We start from the raw sequence: 18965 nt of genomic DNA, 5'->3' as shown, positions 1-18965 counted from the left end.
CTTTAAATCTATGTAAGTGTTACGGTCACAGCACGATACAGGCTGTTGATCTGCTAATGAAAATATTAGGTCATTGTCATAATCTCAGTGAAGAATAAGTATAAATGTTCATACCTTCTTTACAATCTACCTTGTGTACAGTGTTCTAGCAAAGAGAAACAAAAAGGAAACAACTTAACGATGTCATTTACAAAAATACCGAACTTTAGTAATTGCAACATTTGTTTGCCACAGCAACAACTTAATATTGTTATGAAATACTATTATACTAGAGTGAAAAGTACATCTTTTTTTAAATTTTCTGCTCTTTTTTTTTGGTAAAATGTCATCTGTACAATAAACATTTTTTTTTCTTCTTCTTCTTCCCAACAACACAAGCAACTCCTATAACTATGCTCATTACTGCGACACCGTGATCTCGTGAGAAGGCAAGAAAGACCCAGTAGCTTTCCATTGGTGGGTTGACTTTTAAACCCCGCCCCCCTTCAGACGCGCGCGACTTCTCATTCGTTAGACCTTGAAGTGACCAACCGTGCAGAACGCAGCACATCTCAATAAATTACATTCATTTCAAAATAGTTAACAACATTGTTTTCGACTAAAAACGTGACCAAGAGTAACGCAGGATAAATTACGACAAAATAAAACGTTCACCACCTTCCACAAATAGCACGTACGAAGCAGAATGCGCGGTGGAGAGACGAAGCCAAAACACGTGAGACCAGAGCGAAGCGCTCCGGCTCCACGGCGTGATTGTGGATTGTCGATGTCAATCAAGCACCATGAAATTACATCAGGACGTTTGGAAAGAAAAAAAAAGGGGAAAATGAGATTTAGTCAAGTCGTGAGGGTTTGGTCTACAAACAACCGAGAGACAGATGATTGTTCCGGGTGGAGGTGGAGGTGGTGGAGATGGTGGAGGGGTTCAAAAATACCTTGATAGTAGACACAACACAAACTTTAAATAACTTTGAATACATTTCTAGAACCATGAATATAAACTCTCAAAATAAGAGACACTTTTACACACATTACACAGTTTACAATACATTTTTTTTTGTCTCACTCACATTCCTCATGTAAACTACTCAAACCGTGGTAAGAAACGATGGTACACCGTGAAAGTCACCAAACATTCTACAAAGCTATGTTTTGATTTGTCGGTTTCTTTAACATCTTCCGCTTCGATAAAGTCACTTGTGATGTCGATGAACGGTCGCCGGGTTTTTTTCTCCCGCAACGACGATTTGCGGAAAATATGTGATGTCGTTCCCCCCGAAAAGTCCTTTCAAAGCTCCTGACAGCCGGCGGCGGCGGCGGCGCGCGTCCGCGACTCTTGGTGATGCGCTCTCGTAGGATGAATGTGTCGTGGATGAGCATTTTTTTAGGCACTTCTACAGTTTGTTTTCTAAAATGGAACAGGATTATCGGTGATAGTAGGGTTGGACAGGACAAACCGACGGTCACAGATAGCCCTCCAGTCGAAGTTCAAGTCATCTTTTGCTTGACGAGCGTCGTCAAATGCACCGTTTTTTTTTTTTTGTTTGTTTGTTTAGTCTTAGCACTTTAAATCCCTCGCCCCCCCCCCCCACCCCCCCCTCCCCTATCCAACCAGGCCTGGTGTTGTCATCACCTGCTCGACCTCGCTTCCAAGTCCCAGTCTGCCGGCAGACCATCAGTCTCACACACACACACACGAAAAGGGCTTGGTGTGTCTGGAACGAACCCCTCGAGCTTTGTGAAGCCCTTGGCACAATCCCCGAGCCTTTTAGGCTTTTTCTTTTTTTTTTCTTCAGTAAATGGCCACGACTGTCCTCCCCCAGTCCCGACTGCATGCAGAAATCCGTGCACAGTCTATCCCACCGCTCCCTCCTGAACAAAGAGCTGAACCCGGCACCCAAACAAATAAACAGGGTGCGTCGTGAGCAGCTTACGCAATGGCAAAACTAAAAAAAAAATGATCAGGGTGCTCTGCTTTCCGGCAGGTTGATTCCACCGACCTCTTCCGCTTTGGCAAGATGTTTCCGGAGATGAAAAGTTGGCAGGGGGGGGGGGGGGGGGGGGGGTAAGTGTCATCATGGCATCTTAACAGCATCTGGGGCAGATGAGGGTCACTGAGGTTCCCCTTTGCAGGGACAGTCACATTAAGGAAACATGAGCCTGTCTGCCCCCAAGGACATTCAACTTCGTAGAGAGCAAAAGCGACACTCTTGAGAGCGCTGGTGCGGTTGTGCACGGGTTTCCATGTGACTCTTCCTGTCGTCCACATTGCGCACTATATGTCTCATAGAGTGCAAATCAAGCGTCTCTTTTTTGTTTGTTTTTACTAACCAAAGGGATGAACATTGTGCAGCGGTTTTCAGAATAAATATGAAAAGAGAGGGGGGGGGGGGGTCCACGGTACTTTGGGAGAACAGGTGTTAGAATGACCTCTATATGTGTGTCTGCTATGTATGTAGTACTATACATAAGAATATTTTTGACTTTTTCATGTTAATAGTTGTTTTTTTTCTAGCAATACATACAGTATATATCTTTTTTAAATTTTCTTTTTTTTTTTTTTAAATGTGTTGTGTTACACCGGCACTGCAGTTCTTACGGTTAAATTGAAGTGTTACACTCTTAGCATGCGGGTTGCTGGACCTCTATGGGAGAGGTGAAGTAGTATTTACACTGGGGCTGTTTTGGGTTTCCTAGTGCAGCTTCGTGACACTCCACTGCCTTCCTGAAACTTACTTCAGGATGATCTGGAGGAGAGAGACAGAGAGAGAGAGAGACAAGGGGAAGGAGGAGGGGAACAAAAGGAGAGACACATTTAGTGAACCTGTAGGAGAGAAACGTAGTTCATTATTATAATTAAGACGTATTGTGTTTGGTGTGATCTGGGTCAAACTCTATTTGACTTTATTTCTGCCGACTTAAGGCCTCACTGTGCTGAAAACTTGTCGGATCATCTAACAACCTGTACGTCAACTAAATATGTCCGACAATTGTTGTAACGGCCAGATCATGGCCGCGATTGGCCAGGTGTGTGGAGGCGTGAAGCGTGAAAGTAGGCCGAATTTGAACGCCTCTTTGGGGGCGTTTTTTCTGGTCCAAATCAGTGGAGGAGTCGCGTTTTCCCGTCGATACGAGTTCTCACTCTGCTTCGATTTGTCTGGAGAAAGTAAACTCAGGAAGGAGATCTGACGAATCAACAAGGCCATAGTCTTTGTTTGTCCAGGAGGGTGTTGAACACTTCTCTCTCTTAGAGGATGACCTGTGGTCTTCTCCACCTGCCTTGTGCTTCATGCAGATCAGAGCAAAAGCTGCTAATTATCTGCAAATAGCATTTGACTCAGGTCTGGTCACCTCGGTGTGTACTCTCTCTTTAGGAGATAAAGACTGATCCAACACAACAGAGAGAGAGAGAAGAAGAAGAGGAGGAGAGATTGTCTGTGGCGGCGGGGTGCTTGTTGATGTACAATAGACAGAAGCCACTGGTCGCATCGCACATCGCAGAAGGTCACCACAGGTGGCGAGCATGTGATGTGCTCGGGCTGCTCCACGGCGCCACAATAGAAAGAAAAAGAAATCTGGGTGCCAGATGGGCGGAATCGGGCCACGCGCAGGACGGCACACCCCACCCGTCTGGTACCACAGGGGGGTAGAAACGAACACCGATGGCTCCTACTTTGCAGTGAGCAGCGTGTGTCAGCCTGGCAGAGGGTGAGAGTTGGATTAGTTAAATAAGATCAAGTGTGCGTGACAGAATCACGGACGGGGGTTTTGAACTACACATATTAATATCAGATTGCTACTCTAATTGCATCGGATCGAAGTGACCTCGTGCGTTCATTTCAATAAATGTGATAAGAAAGATGACACGGGGAGATGAGAGAGTGAACCCTGGTCCTCAACGCAACAATCTCTAATTCTATTAATTATAACAAGTTATCCTCCCATCAGTTCAGCAGGCTGTACAGCCCGTGAGGTGCGTGATGTAATGCCACGTTCAGACAGTAGAGGGCGCTGCGAGCTCACGAGCCCAGCACTGTTGGTTAATACCAGCTGGAACATGGAACGCCGTGATTGGTTCCCCGCTTTGTCATGTCACACTGACAGCTCAGACGCTGATGAGTTGACCAGACTCTGAACCTCTCAGCGTCCGCAACATCCTGCCCCTCCATGCATGTGTGTCACTCACTATTTAGCATCAGCGACAGGTACATGATGATTAATATCGCCGTGATCATTTTATTCTCCTCCTGCTGTCAGAATTGTCTTGAAGAAGCAACACAATTAAGGAGCGACGCTAATGGGGGGTTCCTGACCGGCTGGGTTTTGTCACTGAGAGGTTGTTTTTCAGCAAAACAGTGGCGTCAGAATCCTGGTGTTTATTCTGAAAAGAGATGACTGTAGTAAACGAGGCGTGTAGGGTATGCAGTACAGCTGGCGATTATGTGTGTCAACTGTGTCCTAGCTGGAGGGATCTTTATGCAGGGCGGCGGGAGGGAGGGAGGGAGGAAGGGAGGGGTGGGGCAGACGGAGACAAGACAGCGGGGGGCTGACGTCATTGTTTCTTCGGCTCCTTGTCCCGCATGCATCTTTAAAGAGCAGCTCTGCTTCCTGCTGCTACTGCTGCTGCATGCCAATTACAGGAAGAGACGGTGACTCACAGGAAGTGCACACACTGGCGGCCTATGAGGGGCAATAAAGCACAATGTAATGGAGCCGGATCTCTGGTTGATGATCAAATGGGCATCTCGAAAGAAATGATTAATGTTCTTTTCTTTTTTTTTTTTTTATTCCAGATGGAACATCGGGACTGTTTCTAAAGGTGTTCACTCTCGTATCTTAAACATATTCTCTCGTACACTGACGCAGAGAGAAAATAAGACGGAGTAGTGAGAAGAAGTGGAAGAAGAAGAGAAGGTAAAATCAGGACACTGGTCAGTAATAACGATAACAATGTGGACATGACGTGTTTTCCTCTTACGTTACATTTCTACCTGTGGAACACTGGTCTGTTCATCTGCGTGTTACCAGGAAATGATTACCAGCTGCATGAGGCCAGACTGCGCGCATTGTGCTGACATTTCCAGGTTAAAAACGGGGCCCGCATGCGTCACTCTGGCATTCAAACCTGGCCCCGGCTTCCCTGGCTCCTGCTGGCACGCGGCAACAGGAGAGCCGCCGCTCAGGAGGCCATTTTTAGACGGCTTCTGCGGTCATTTTTCCCGGACAAGGGCCCGTAACTGTTTCCTCGCATGATTTATTCCCCCTGTTGTCACCGTGACCAGGAAAAGTTAAAAAGGTGAAACCGGGCTGGCCGCAAACAGGGAGAGAAATAAAATAAAAACAACATGGCAGCTGTAGGTGCCGCAGAAAGGGCCTGTGTGTGTATGTTTGCTTGAATGTGGTGTGTGTGTGTGTGTGTGTGTTTGCATGGCACACAAGCGGTACGGATGACGCCCCCTATTGCGGATGGAGAGGCTTCTTTGACAACAACAAGAGAAGTGGAAAATAAAACTTAAAACAGAACATGCAAAAACAAAAAACCAGGAAGTAAGTGCAACACAACACAACTACTACTTTGCAAATGTGGGAGCTCTGAAGAAGTGCCTGTTGGGGCCGTGGCTCAGGTACCCCCCCCCCCCCCCCCCCCCCTTTAAATCGTGTGGAAAATACCCACTCGGGCTCTCGTGCCAAGCGAGGCCGGATGGATGTGGAGGAGGAGAGGGGGGGCGCTGAGGCTCAGCTGCAGGTCATTGCAGCTCACTATTAGAAGGCAGTACTTATTCAGAGCTCCAGGGACTGATGAAAGAAAGCTTTAAAAGGAGCAAACCTGATTGGCTGGTGCTGTTGCTGCGTAGGGGACACTTGTGGCAGGAGTTGTTGCTGCAGAGACAGTAGCAGGCGTAGCACTGTACATCATTGGGACTTTGTTTTGAGGGTGGGAAAGGGGAGGTGAGGGGAGAGGGAGGAATGGGGCAGAGGGGGGAGGAAGTGGTAGCAATGGACAGGTAGGTGGAGCGTTATGGTAACCGTGGCAAGAGATGTGATGTGTGCGTGTCGACGGTGGCGTTTGTTGTTGTTGTTGTTGTTGTTGATGGTGAGGGACGTTAACAGAGAGCCAGCAAGCCATCGTTAGGGTTACACCGGCAGATGGCATGCAACCATTCACAATGCAAAGCCAGGAGGACAGAAAGAAAGAAAGGAAGGAAGAAAAAGAGAGCGTGGGAGGAAAACAAAAACAAAAAAAAACAAAAAAACAAAACAAGAGGAGAGAAGCTGATTACAATCACAAGTAAGGAAATGTATACGGAAAATCAGCTTGCTGTTTTTCCCAGAGAAGTTGAACGGCACGAGACACCGATTACAAAGAATCAATGACATTTTTTGGCAACGGGGACGGGAATTTAGTTTTCCTTCATTTATTTTTATTCATGTGGGCTGACAAGATGAGCAGCAGGAGGACGCCAAAAACCCATGCGGCTACTTCAGCGCCGATAGATTGTATTAACAATATGCTTAAATCATTATTCCGAGTCATCATCTTTCCATTTATTAATGCGGGACCGGCCGATTAGCCGACTGGGACCTTTTTGTAATTCCCATCCCCTTTTAGCAGAGACGAAACGCTCCAGCGATGTGGCTGAAATAACTTCTCTGGGAAACTGATTTTAATTTCCTGATCAACACAGCACAGCAAACAAGACAGTGGCTACCCTACAGCTCAAGAACAGAGCAGTCTGCAGTATTTCACCTAATATCATCAAACAGTCATTAGCGAGTAAGTCAGCAGGGAAACTAGGACTATTTCAGGTGATACTAAATGGGACATAAAAAGGTGTTTCACATCATATCTCAGCATGAAGAAGTTTGATGACAAAAAAAAAAAAAAAAAATGTCATCACAGCCACAGGAGGTGATGCGGTGACCTTTTGTCTCACCTGCAAGGGCTGCAGATATTGCCCGCTGTTCCCACTCCCACCCCAACCTCCCTCCCCTATACATCAAACAGTGTGTGTGTGCGCGTGTGTGTGTGTGTGTGTGTGTGAGCAAAGGGAAGGTCAGGACCTACCAAGACCGCTAGCAGGAGTCATGCACAAGACTGACCCTGTTGTGTCCATGCAGAGAAAGACAGAGAGAGGGAGGGAGGGAGGGGGGATGGGGGGGGATGGGCAGAGAGGGGGGGAGGGGGGAGAGAGAGGAAGAAAATAAAAGGGTTAATTGAGAGGGAGGAGAAACAACAAGGTTAGACAAGACAAAAACAAACAAAAAGCTTGGAGACGTCACTCAGCTTCAGATGCTACTGCTACAGCCTGTTATAAATGCAGTTAACAGGAGCAAGCAGAGGAGTTCCCTGATTCAGTGACGGCATTAGTGAGAAACATACTGTCTGTATAAAGCGGCAGCTAAACATGGAGCAAATTTATATACTGGAGCTTATGAAATCCAAGTTTAACATGTTGCGAAGCTGGACCAATGAGGTTATTATTACAGGAAACCTGAAACTTCTGCAAAAACGGGATTGGCCAACACGACTTTGACCCAGGGCTACTTCCCACACACAGATACAGAGGCAGGGAGGGAGGGGCGAAGGGGCTGTCGGGCATCTCACACCATGTGGGGGAACCAAAAACAGAGCAGGTGAGAAGAAGAGTGAGGGATGGGAGGCTCATTCCTCATGACAGCGTGGCTACAGGCTGCCGCATTAGCTGCAGCTAACTCGTTTAGCGCGTGACCCCGAGGGGGGCTTAAGCTACTGTTGGTTTCTGTGAGACGAGTTGACAGAGAGTGCTTTTTTGTTGGAGGGCGAAAGAACTGAAGAGGAATAAGGGAGCAGACTTGAATTGATTTGGGAAAATTGGAACAGAATGGCTTTTTTTTAAATGGCTTTTGTCTTCGATATCGATGTTGCACTGAAAAGGTTTGCTTTTGCACAAAATTCCAAGACATTATTCCCTTTAAAAGGCTTATAATTCTGGAGTCAAAACACAGTTACGGAGCCTTTGTGTTGCAAACAACCAGGCCTGTTTAGCTCTTTTGTATGCTTGGCTGTTACAGCTGAGAGAGGTGTGCTAATACGTCACACCTTGTGTTGCTCTGAACAAAGCTTGCACTGCCCTCCATTACGTGCTCGTGTTGGGGGGGCACTAGATCAAAGCTTAGGGACGGTGGATCATTTGAAACGTTAGCGCACGCCGATCACAGCGGGGCTCCACATGTGGGTCGCTCGAATGAAGCCCTGCAGACGTGACTGATCACGAGAAGGCGCTCTCACTTTAGCGTGAGACACAAACGAAAAGAAAAGATACATTTGTGATGGATAGAAGGTCAGCGGAGCACATCCAGCGGGGGGTGTATCCGTGTGTTTTGCATGCCCCCTGCATACCTATGAGTGCTTGTGTGTGCCGTGCGTATCGATCAGGGGGAGGAGGGCTCTTACCTGTGGGAAAGAAAGTGGGCTGCTGCAGCTGTGCGTTGGCCAGCGCCTGCTGGTAGTGCAAAACACTGTGGTTGAACAGGGAGCCGTTGCTCTTCTCAAGTGCTTGTCTCTTTGGTAGGGGCTGGTGGAGGATGCCGTGGGGGAACGCCTGTCCACCGAACACACACACACACACACACACACACACACACACACACACACACACACACACACACACACAACAGAAGCACAGTAGATTTGATCCGTGCGCTCGCAACAAGTCAACACTGATATTTGTGAATCTGTTATTTCTCTATGCACAGCACAACAAGGCAACAATGGAAACTTACTGTAACTATCACAAGGACAATGAGAAACTACAAGGCAGTCAACAACACACGTTAAAGAAAAGAGGAATTATTTTAACATTACGTGGTAGTTTGATAAATGTACAGTACAATCTAGAAGTGTCTTACAGGGTTTCACAAAAACAAAAGAGCCAACTTAAATGTTGTGAGTGGCTACAGTACAATTAAAGAAGCTACATGCAAAGCAAAAGGTGAAAGGTCAAAGTACCAGGTCTACAGTTGCCTCGAGGGGTCGCTTCATTGCTTTGGCAGTCGACTGAGTCTTTAATTAGCAGGCAGCGAGCACATGATGGCAGTGGGCCAATGGGATTCAAGCGTATTAACATACAGGTAACAGCAAGCAGAGGTGCGTCATGGGGGACAGCATTGCATTGTGGATAGGTGAGAAGGAAAAAAACAAAAACAAAAATAATCTGAATGCAAGTATACCACATACAAAACAATAGGCATGCACATAAACAAAAAACTGTTTTGTTTACTTTAAAGAAACATTGCTACTTTTTTTTTTTTTGAATTAGTACAAAAGCAAAAGAGCATCTACATTAATTAACCTTTGGTTAAAAAAAAAAAAAAGCAAGATTCTATGATGTATTTCAAAACTACTGGGAAAGCATTTAGCAGTAAAGTAAACCAACTTTCTTTTTCAATATATATATATATATATCTACGCATGAAGACAATGCAGGAAACACAACTGGGCTGACACTTTATGTGAGATCTGAACACAGGTTCTCTACACCATCATTACAGTGCTCCTGGAGGTGGTTTTGGGCCTGACAATTGTGTAAAACACCCACAGCAGATTGGGATGTGAGCCCCTCAAATTACTGAACCCTGCCCTCACAACGGGCGGCAAGAACTGGTCACGTTGGTGTGGGCAGGTTTTGAACTACAGAGAAACACTGTTGCTAGTGGGAGGCTGCTGAGAAGCTGTCAGCCGTGTGGCAGCTACAATAAGTAGTCCTGAAGTACTCTAACGACCACATCCTTTCCTGTGGTGGCGTTCACATCTAGTGCTTGAAATAAGTGAGAAATCCTCAAGACTGCAATCCGCGTCGGGGAGCGCACGTTAGTGTGGTCAATGGGCCGATCGTTCAATCACAGAATGTGGAGCTCTGTTTATTCTGACATTCCTCGGAAACAAATAAAAAAAAAAAAAAAAACTAGAAGTCGTACGTTTTATTTCGACTTATTGCTTTTGAGAGGGGGTGAAAAAAAAAAAAAAAAAAAAGATGACATGGATGTGATGAGCACAGCAGTTTCAGGGGTCCATGCACAAGCCTCTTGCTTCACGTATGCTGGATTTCCTAATAGTATATAGACGATATATATATATATATATATCGACGAGGCAGTGCTGAGGCGCTGTAGTGTCAATCACTGCGGTTAGTTCAGGTGGGAGATGGTCTGTCGAAGTGACATGAAAAGCTGAGATGACTGCGCGGCGAGCAGCACATCATGTGGCACAGTAGAACAGCATGATCTCAATAATAGGATCTTCTTACTCTAACTGTTAATGTGTGCCTACAGTACACTGAAGCTTATTTGCTTCAGATATATATATTAAAAAAAAAGTGAATTATGGTTAATGATATTACTTATTTGCAGCAGTGCAGCAATACAGGTTTTATGGGCCTCTGCTCCAATAAAAGCGCTTCAGCTTAGGCTAAGGGCGAAAAGAAAATTGGATGAAAGGTGCTGACTAAACAAGTCATTGTCCTAAGGTTAACCCTGCCCTCCTCTTACACAGCTTGTAACTGCTGATGGCAAATTGGGTCATAAAATTGATAAACTGGGGCATATGAGGGAGACAGCAGGAGTATGAAGCATTGATTGTAAGGAGAATGCACAGCGCAGACAAACTCAATCTTCTTGTTTGAGAAGCATTGTGTACCTGACGTGGAGGTTGTTGAGCTAAGGTGCTCAGTGTGCCTTTAAGAAAACTGCCGGGTCATCGTCAGGTTATAGTGCCGTGGGCTGTCTTTTATATTCATGCGTGTTTCAATTCCTTCTGGTTCTTCCTGCTCCCGTGCAGCTGCCGCGGAAAAAAAAATAAAAAAAATGCACAAACGAAACTGACCTGAGCTCACGGTCGACGGCTCGACGTCCACACCGTGGACTTATGGAGGAAGGGCAAAGAGAGCAAGCAGCGATGGAGCCAGCCAATGAGAGAGGTATGTGCAACGCGTATAAAAAAAAGAAGAAGAAGAAAAAAAAAGCATGCCCATGCCATGGAGGGGGGGGGGGGAAGTCAGTCAGCAGCACACTGGCGCAGTACAAGGTGTGCGAGTACAGCAGCCAAAGGACCATTGAAAAGAAGCCACTCAGAGCTGGAGAGGGGGGGGGGGGGGCACAGACAAGACACACTGACAAACCCATCCCGCTGTCTGTCTGCATCTCCATCCGTCTGTCTCTTCCAACTAAAGGCGGAGGAGGGTAAACCCCCCCACCCCTACCCGTGAGGCTACATCCTCATCCATCCCCGATTCAATTTACACTGATCTGCAGAGAGCCGCACTTATCATTGAGAGCAGGGGGGGGGGGGGGGGGGTGGAGGGTGAGCCAGCACATTGTCTCTGTATGAACCAAGGGCATTGGAAAATAAAAGCGGACTGCGGTGAGATAATAACAGATTGTTCTTGCGGCATTATACTGATGCATTTAGGTCTCACTAAACCCTGTTTATTGTATACAACGGCCTCACTTTTGGGACGACTATTGTCCGTGAATGGTGCGCTGGAGTCCACTAGAATAAGCCAGCGGAGGTGGGTGTGTTTTTTTTCCTTCCCGTACAGTAATAAAGCAGCGCTCCACATTTTATGTTGCTGTGGGTGTCGTCGTCGACGGCGTGCGTTTTACATGCGTGCCGGGATGATCTGCAGTAATGTCGCGTGTATTTAGCGAGCTCTCGTGTGGTTACGTGTGTTGTAATTGGTACAGAGTTTTGCTCAACTGAGATCAGCAAAAACCGACACAGCGGCAGCGCATCGTGTCGGGCTGTGTTCGATCGGCTAACAGTTACAGGATGTAATCCTGGACGTACAGCAATCTGTGCTTAGGCCCAGAACCCCTGGGCTAGTATAAATGTTATTTAGAGTGTTTATAGTACTGTATATATTCTGTTTTCTTCCTCTTCCACAACCATGAAACCTCAAATAATTACTTGTTTATTTGCTGCCTCCATCGGTATCACAATGAAAGGCTAAGCTCTTGTCAGAAGGTTCAAGGTAAACTGTATATAGGCGCTGTAAAATAGCATTATTGTCCCATCCAGACCTTATAAGTTCTTGCTCTGTAAGTACTCAAAGCAATCAGGAACCTTGGGGGCTTTGTTTTGTTCCTATAAGGACATGTGTGTGTGTGTGTGTTTCCTGTGCTCTCACCATGGCTGCAGCCGTGGCGGCGGCTTGCGCTGCCACGGCTGTCTGGTTGGCCTGGTGTTGGGCGGCCTTAATCTTGGCCTGCAGGTGGGCCGGCGGGTGGAAGTACTTGCACTTCTCGCGGGAGCAGCGGCTCTTGATGTAGTCCATGCAGACGGTGACGGTGTTGTCGCTGGTGTCGATCATGGGGCTGTCGCTCGGGTGGGCGAAGCGGCAGTCGGTCTCCCCGCGAGCGCAGTTGCCCCGCTGGAACTCGCGGCAAACCTGAGAGCCGCACACACACACACACACACACAGATATGGACGGGCAAAAGGAGAAAACAGAAAACTTAAAGTTTTACTTTATTCTGCTGCACCAGAATTAAAAGTCGCGGCAATCTGGGATCTGCTTATAACATGCAACAGCAAAGCACACACACACATACATATATGCAAACACACACACACACATGCTAGGTTCGTGTGGGCGTGTATATGTGTCTCACAGGGATACTGTTTCATTAGAGCCAACTTCATTCAGTTGCTAAGTGATAGCACTCCGGGAGAAAAACACATACAGGCACACGCCTACGCATCACCTCCGGGTCTGAGGGAGATTATTGTTTATCTTTAAAAATGTAGTGAAAAAAAACCCCACTCCTCGATCACCGAGCTATTCTCACTCAGTGTTGTTTGCCAGGGGGCAGATGGAGGTTGGTGAAGTTGTGGTGATTGTCCCGGTCTAACTGTGGCTGTCTAGCAAGTACCAGTTAGTGTTGAGCGGTTTCCAATTTAAGTTACTATAATCTCCTTTTCGCTCTGTGTCATGCTTCTGAATTATTTCTGCGAGAGAACTATCGAGTGAGGAGGCTGATCGGGCTCGATGTGTATCTAGTGAGCCTTTCAGCCAAAATTGAACAAAGGATTTTTTTTGGGGGGTTGTTTTCCTGTATTCATAGCACAGTGTGAAAACCATAATACTCTGGAGCTATATATATATATATATATATATATAAATGGTCCTCATTATCACCACGTATTTATTGCATCTCTTTCACACCCATAATCCCAGTAGGGCGGGACCATAATCGCACTTCGCGACCTCAAAGACAACATTAGGTATGATTGGCCGTCGTGCTCGACCGTGATTGGGTAGGTCACCTCCAGCTTGTCGGTGCGCAGCAGCTTCTGGTTGGAGGAGGAGCCGCCGGTCACGGACATGGGCGGGCTGCCGGGGACGATGCAGGGGGCGCTGGGCATGATGTCGGCGGGCACCAGGCCCATGCTGTGGGACATGCTGTGGGACATGGGAGTCAGGTACGACGTGTAGCTCAAACCGCCGCTGGAGCCAAGGGCCTGGCTGACTGGAAACGTCTGCTGTGCACACAGAGAGAGGCAGTTTAGCAACACATAGATGTTCTGTCTGCTTTTCTTTTCTCGTTTTAGCCATTTTTTTTTGTTCTTAATTAGTCAGGGACGGGAGAAATGGCGCAAAGTGGTACAACGACGAATGAAGGGACAGGAGGGAGTGGAGGGTGAAAGGCAGAAAGACAAAAAGAGGAAGTTAGAGGAAAGGGACAAATGAACGGAGGGCGCAGCGGTGCAGAGTGGTGGGTGAGGGAGATGACAGAGTAGAGAGGGGAATAGGCTTCAGAGGAAAAAAAAAAGATGGAAGGGAGAGGGAAGCCACGGCAGAAACAAGAGGAGGCTTGTTTCTTTTTTAACCTCTATGTATTCTGGGAAGATTTTGCTGAGCAAGCGTGTTCTTTTTCAGCTGCACCCAGCGTTGCATTGATGCAGTTAAACACGTTCACACCTGGCAGCTGCCCAGCCACAGTCTACCGCTGACTGCAGAGCAACTCCCAGAGAGGAGCTGAGCTGTGTGCTCCGCTCAAGGCCATCCTCAATAACTATTTGCGAGAACAGAAATCATTGTCGTCGTAGCTTTCGATGTGATCTGAAAAGAGATTTTTACTGATGCACTGACCACGGGTTGCATGGTGGTGCCGGGGATCATGAACTGCATCTGCTGAGCCAACATGGCGGCCGCTGTCTTCTGCTGGATCAGGTTGTTTCGCCCGTTGATCTCCAGCTGGGTCTTCAGGTGAGCGGGCGGGTGGAGGTATTTGCAGTTCTCTCGCGTGCAACGGCCCTGAGCGGGGCGACAAAGAGGATGGGAGGGAGACGGGGAGGGAGAGAAGGGGAGACAAACAAGGTCATTAGCGGTTTGCGGGAAAAACTTCCAAGTCTCCGATCAACGGAACGAGCTGAAAAGCTACGTTTTGATAATAAAACAGGTTGTGCGTCCGCCCGAGGACGTGGCTTTTGTGGGCAGTGATTTGGACACACACTCCAAAACACCGGGGCGCTTGAAGGCAGCATGCATATTTATACTCGGCGAGCGTGAAACGCACAACATGTTTGTGCTCATCCAGTGGGCGCAGCAGGTAGCTCTCGGCTCAGGAGTAGAAACATTGTTATGACAGACGATTTAAGCAGTTTCTGAATCGCTGGCTTGTTAATTCTGGCAGGTCTTGGTCCTTGCACCTCGGACACACTAGCCAACATCCAGTGCACACAAATGAAGGAAGGTGGACCACGGCCAGGGCTCGCGCTCTGACTCCACCTAACTCGCCATCACGACCAAATCTCTGCGGGTTTTTGACGCACAGGTCAATCCGGTATCCTCTGCGGGAAATGCAAATGCAGGGTTGGCAGGGTCAGGCTTACGGATACCCTGGTGGATGAAGGCAATTAAACTGTCAGCCCAGAGGCTAATGGCAAACACAATAATCCAATATGGATCGTCACTGCGGTGCTTATTGCGAAGGCGAGTGGGTGGGCGAGAGCAGCGAGGGTCAGGAGGGAGCGACAAAGTGAAGGGTAGACCGCAGTGGTGGGAAGACGGAAAGTAAAGGTGAGGTAGAGGAGCGGTGGAAAGGATGTGGGCCCGAGTGGAGGGATAGGAATTAGCCCAGAGGGGGGGAGAGAGAGAGAGAGGGGGGGGGGGGGGGTGGAGGAGGAGAGAGAACAGCGATAAAGGCCAAGAAGACAAAAGGGGAGGACACGACACGGCCGGCGTGACATGGCACGTCTCCGTGAAAGTGAAGGAGGGCAGAGAGACACGACACGGTGGCCCGATTAGCGACGCCGCGCAATCATCCCTCTCCTCTCCTGTCGTTAGATCAACGTGACGGCGACGAGCTGCGGGGTAATCGCTCCAGTGCTGCACTACAAAAACGCCATTTCAGTCCCGGATCAAACGTAGACAAATGGAATTGCACGACAGTGAATTGCTTGTTCGACGAGTGCTTTGCGATTCATGTTGACTTGCTTTGGCTGTATTAGCCTGGCCTTCGTCCCGGTTCATCCGGAGTATTTCCTTTTGCTGTGCAGCAAAAGGAAAAGAAAGAATCCATAAAATCACACAATATGTTTTATACTATTCTTAGTAAAGCACATATCTGGAACACATCCCGAGGGTTGAGATGCAAATGCATAAAAGAATGATATGGATTCTTTCTGTTACCTCAAAGGCTTGAGAGAGAGAGAGAGAGAGAGAGAGTGGCGCTCGCTGTGCTGCGGGCATTTGAAGTAGCACCCTGTTCAAGTCTGTATAGCAACACGCAGCGCGCTGTGTTTCTATGTGAGGTGGGCAGGCAGAGAAGAGCTTTTAATCAAGCCTGTGCTCCCAGTGTAAATAACAAATAATCTCCACGTCTCATCAAAGGAAGAGAAATATTAAACCTGGCGATCCTGTTCTTCCTCACAGATATTAAAGACACGTCGCGGAGCATCGAACGCACTTTTTGCGATTGTTACAATTACTTTTCTTTCAGCTGATCTGAAGCTACCACAAAGGACATAAAGGAGGTCTGCAGACACTACAGGCGTCTTTTGTAATTATTGTTTTGGCAGTAATAAACACACAGAGATATGAACTACGGTCTTTTGCCTGGGATACGCTGTGTGTGTGTGTGTGTGTGTGATAACAGGTTTGACATTCACAGAGACGCCCTGCTGCAGCTCTGTAACGACGAGAGTCACGTGTGAGAGGGGACCGGCCTCCACTGATGCCCTCCCATCGGTTCACGTGCACAAAATCACACCTGCCCACACATATGCATACCAACTCGCACAACAAGCGCCGCCCACACACCCACACACACACACAGTTCTAAGCCCTGTCCAGACCACAGGAACAGCGTTAGCACTGAACCCCGCAACCAAAAAAACCTTTCTGCATCCACAAGGGGGAGAGAATGCGTAGGCAAGTGTAACGGTGTGTGTGTGTGTGTGCAGGGGGAACTGTGTGGGCGGGTGTGTGTGTGAGAGAGGAGCTGGTGCTGAAGCTGAGCTCTGGACAGCATCCCAAACCGAGTCTGCAGGGAAGCACAGCGTCGCCCAGCAGAGACCACAGACACGGGCGGACACGGAATTAATTTGCTCTGCACACGCCGCCCGCCGCCCCGCACCCCTCACTTTGTCATTTATTGTGGACTCAGAGTGAGGCCATTACTTCCCCTTATTGCTCCACGTTCAGTTCATCCATAACCTGTGAGTGACAGACTTGCTGTTCGCAATTGCTCCTCATTAGTCCCCGTTTGAAGTGATGAGGTAAATGGCGGCGGAGAGAGTGTTTTCGCACTAAGTGCAAGCCTTGGACTCGTAAAAAAAAACCTTCTCCTTTCATACCGTCAAACTTTTGTTTGAAAGCTCCTTTTTTTCCCCTTCGCTGATGTATTCGTGATCCGCCACAGCACTGTGCCAGGTCTTTGCATACATTAGGTCCTTCTTCGCTCCTCCTTTTTTTTTTTGTGTGTCTAGTTTGGAGGTGGAAGAAGCAAATAAATGAAGCACCTTCGCCGGGGCCGACATGGTAATGGCACTGTTTAAAAAATAAATAAAAGAGAATTCAGTGCAGCGTTCAATTATTCCTACATTCATTATTCGCAGTTAATTGAAATACCTCTAAAGTTCACATACAGTACTGTGCGGCCTGATGAAGAACTCTCTCCCATATCTGCAATGCTCTTGGAGGCAGGAATATTGACACGTGCCCATTAAAAGGTGAAATATGACGCCGGAAGTCTGGTTATAATGCTCTGAAATAAGATTTGACAGCATTTTATCTCCAGTGTGATCATTGCGAGGTAAAGAGCAGTATGCCCTTCACGGTACTACCTGTGTGAACCTGACTTGTGGCATGTCACATTCTGTCTATACAGCGTTATTCACTGTGTCTTTTACTAGCCTTGGCTCCTGGATGTCTCCGGGCCTCTTAATGAAAAGGATATGGATTTGCTATAAATACGGTTAAAGGACATTAAAATGGCTGATACCCTTTGGGGGAAATGTTAGAACATTTGGTTGCGCACAAAAAGAGGATTTCAGCTGCTTTGTGACTGGAGATACGAGGTCAGGTAGTCCGAGGCTATATATTCGGGGGGGGGGGGGGGCTAATCCACTCCTGGAGAAGACAACCTGGCATTCGCAGCTGTCATCGAGGACCAATGCTGATAAAATAAAAACACACACGCCTCCGCGCACGTATTACGGCGCATTCATTAAACCCGGGGAGGTGTTAATTTATTGGTACTGTGCACAGCAGTTAAAAAGCTCTCACCCACGTCACGTCTCTCTGATTAGCTCCGAGTAAGGGTGGAAATCTAACATCTGCTTTATGGCAAAAGTGATTCTGGCTTTAATAAAACACGGGAGGGGACAGATTTCCAAGAACTGCACATCAGAGGAGGGTTTGAGAGGATGCTTCCCTGCCACGCTTGGGGATTCAAAGCACATAAGATGAGGTAAGCTTTGTCTGAAGGCAGCGCTGCATCACATATAACAACAAAAAAAAAGAAAAAAAGAATGACGATGACGGTGCTGAAACAGCGGCGTGCGCGGCTGACGACAACGCTGTGGCATCATCTGGTTTTTAGACCTTTATCTCTTTGAGAGGGTGGCAGACACACACACACACACACACACACACACACACACACACACACACACACACACACACACACACACTGTGCCTTCTGTCTAAGCCACCCACTCGGAGCCGAGCAGAAATCCATTCATCACGGGCATTGCCTCCGAGCAGCCGTCTATGAAAAGGATCTTTGAAAAGCACCAAGGCACCTCTGTGCACGCACCCGGTAGCGAGCCGCAGCTACACGGTGAAATGACACCTCTCAGCGGGGAGGGGGGGGGGGGGGCTCTCTCACATGGCCGGGCTGCCCCCCCGCGCCTATAGAAACGCGGTGAGCTTTTTTGGGGTACACTAATAGCCGCTTTGATTCAGATGGGATAATTATCTCCTTGCGTCGCAGTGAAAAGGCGACCGAACAATGAGGGAGAGATCAAAGATAGACGACTTTGAAATAGATCCTCTGTCCACGAGACGTTCCTGCTGGCACGCTCCTCAAAATCCCCACATCGGCAACAAGGTAGCGCTTATTGTTCGCCAAGTTTCAGTGGTAATGTGAATTAAAACGGAAAGGGGGATAACGGCAGATTAGGATTACGCTCACTTCAACCATTGAGGCTCTTTCAAGTGTTACTTCTTGTAATTAGAGCAAATTAATTACTTCTGGAAAAAACAATACTACACAATGGTGTAAAACAATTTCAGTAATGTATTAAGTAAAAATGACATTGCTGAGCTGTTTTTTTAAGTTCCTTCAGCCTTCCACTGATCCACCAAAGGGCACACAATGTTCAGTTGACAAACCTTTAGCAGAGGGAGAGAGAAAAACAAGGCCAACTTTCACCACAGTAAACACACTGGCATGAGAACACAACACCCCCCAATCCATCCAA

At 47.6% G+C, this 18965-nt stretch overlaps 1 protein-coding gene across 9 annotated transcripts in view; it reads right to left on the bottom strand.

Annotated features, from left to right (window-relative positions):
- Positions 1–1747: 1747 nt before the first annotated feature.
- The window catches only part of mbnl2 (muscleblind-like splicing regulator 2), a 39088-nt gene continuing 21870 nt past the window's right edge, over positions 1748–18965 (bottom strand). For 2 of the 9 annotated variants that reach the window (XM_079185397.1, XM_079185396.1), the window contains exons 3-9: positions 14128–14292; positions 13302–13517; positions 12165–12425; positions 8990–9043; positions 8435–8582; positions 7067–7102; positions 1748–2747 (exon numbers count right to left, since the gene is read on the bottom strand). In XM_079185397.1, coding sequence (XP_079041523.1) covers positions 2623–2747; positions 7067–7102; positions 8435–8582; positions 8990–9043; positions 12165–12425; positions 13302–13517; positions 14128–14292 — 1005 coding nt within the window. In that variant the 3' untranslated portion in view covers positions 1748–2622. Of the gene's footprint in view, positions 2748–5827; positions 5923–7066; positions 7103–8434; positions 8583–8989; positions 9044–12164; positions 12426–13301; positions 13518–14127; positions 14293–18965 lie in introns of all 9 variants that reach the window. The other 7 variants (XM_079185399.1, XM_079185403.1, XM_079185402.1 and 4 more) reach the window with 7 other exon arrangements.

The sequence above is a fragment of the Pholis gunnellus genome (genome assembly GCF_910591455.1).
Source record: "Pholis gunnellus genome assembly, chromosome: 24".
Lineage (NCBI taxonomy): Eukaryota > Metazoa > Chordata > Actinopteri > Perciformes > Pholidae > Pholis > Pholis gunnellus.
This window is presented reverse-complemented; position numbering and strand designations above follow the sequence as displayed.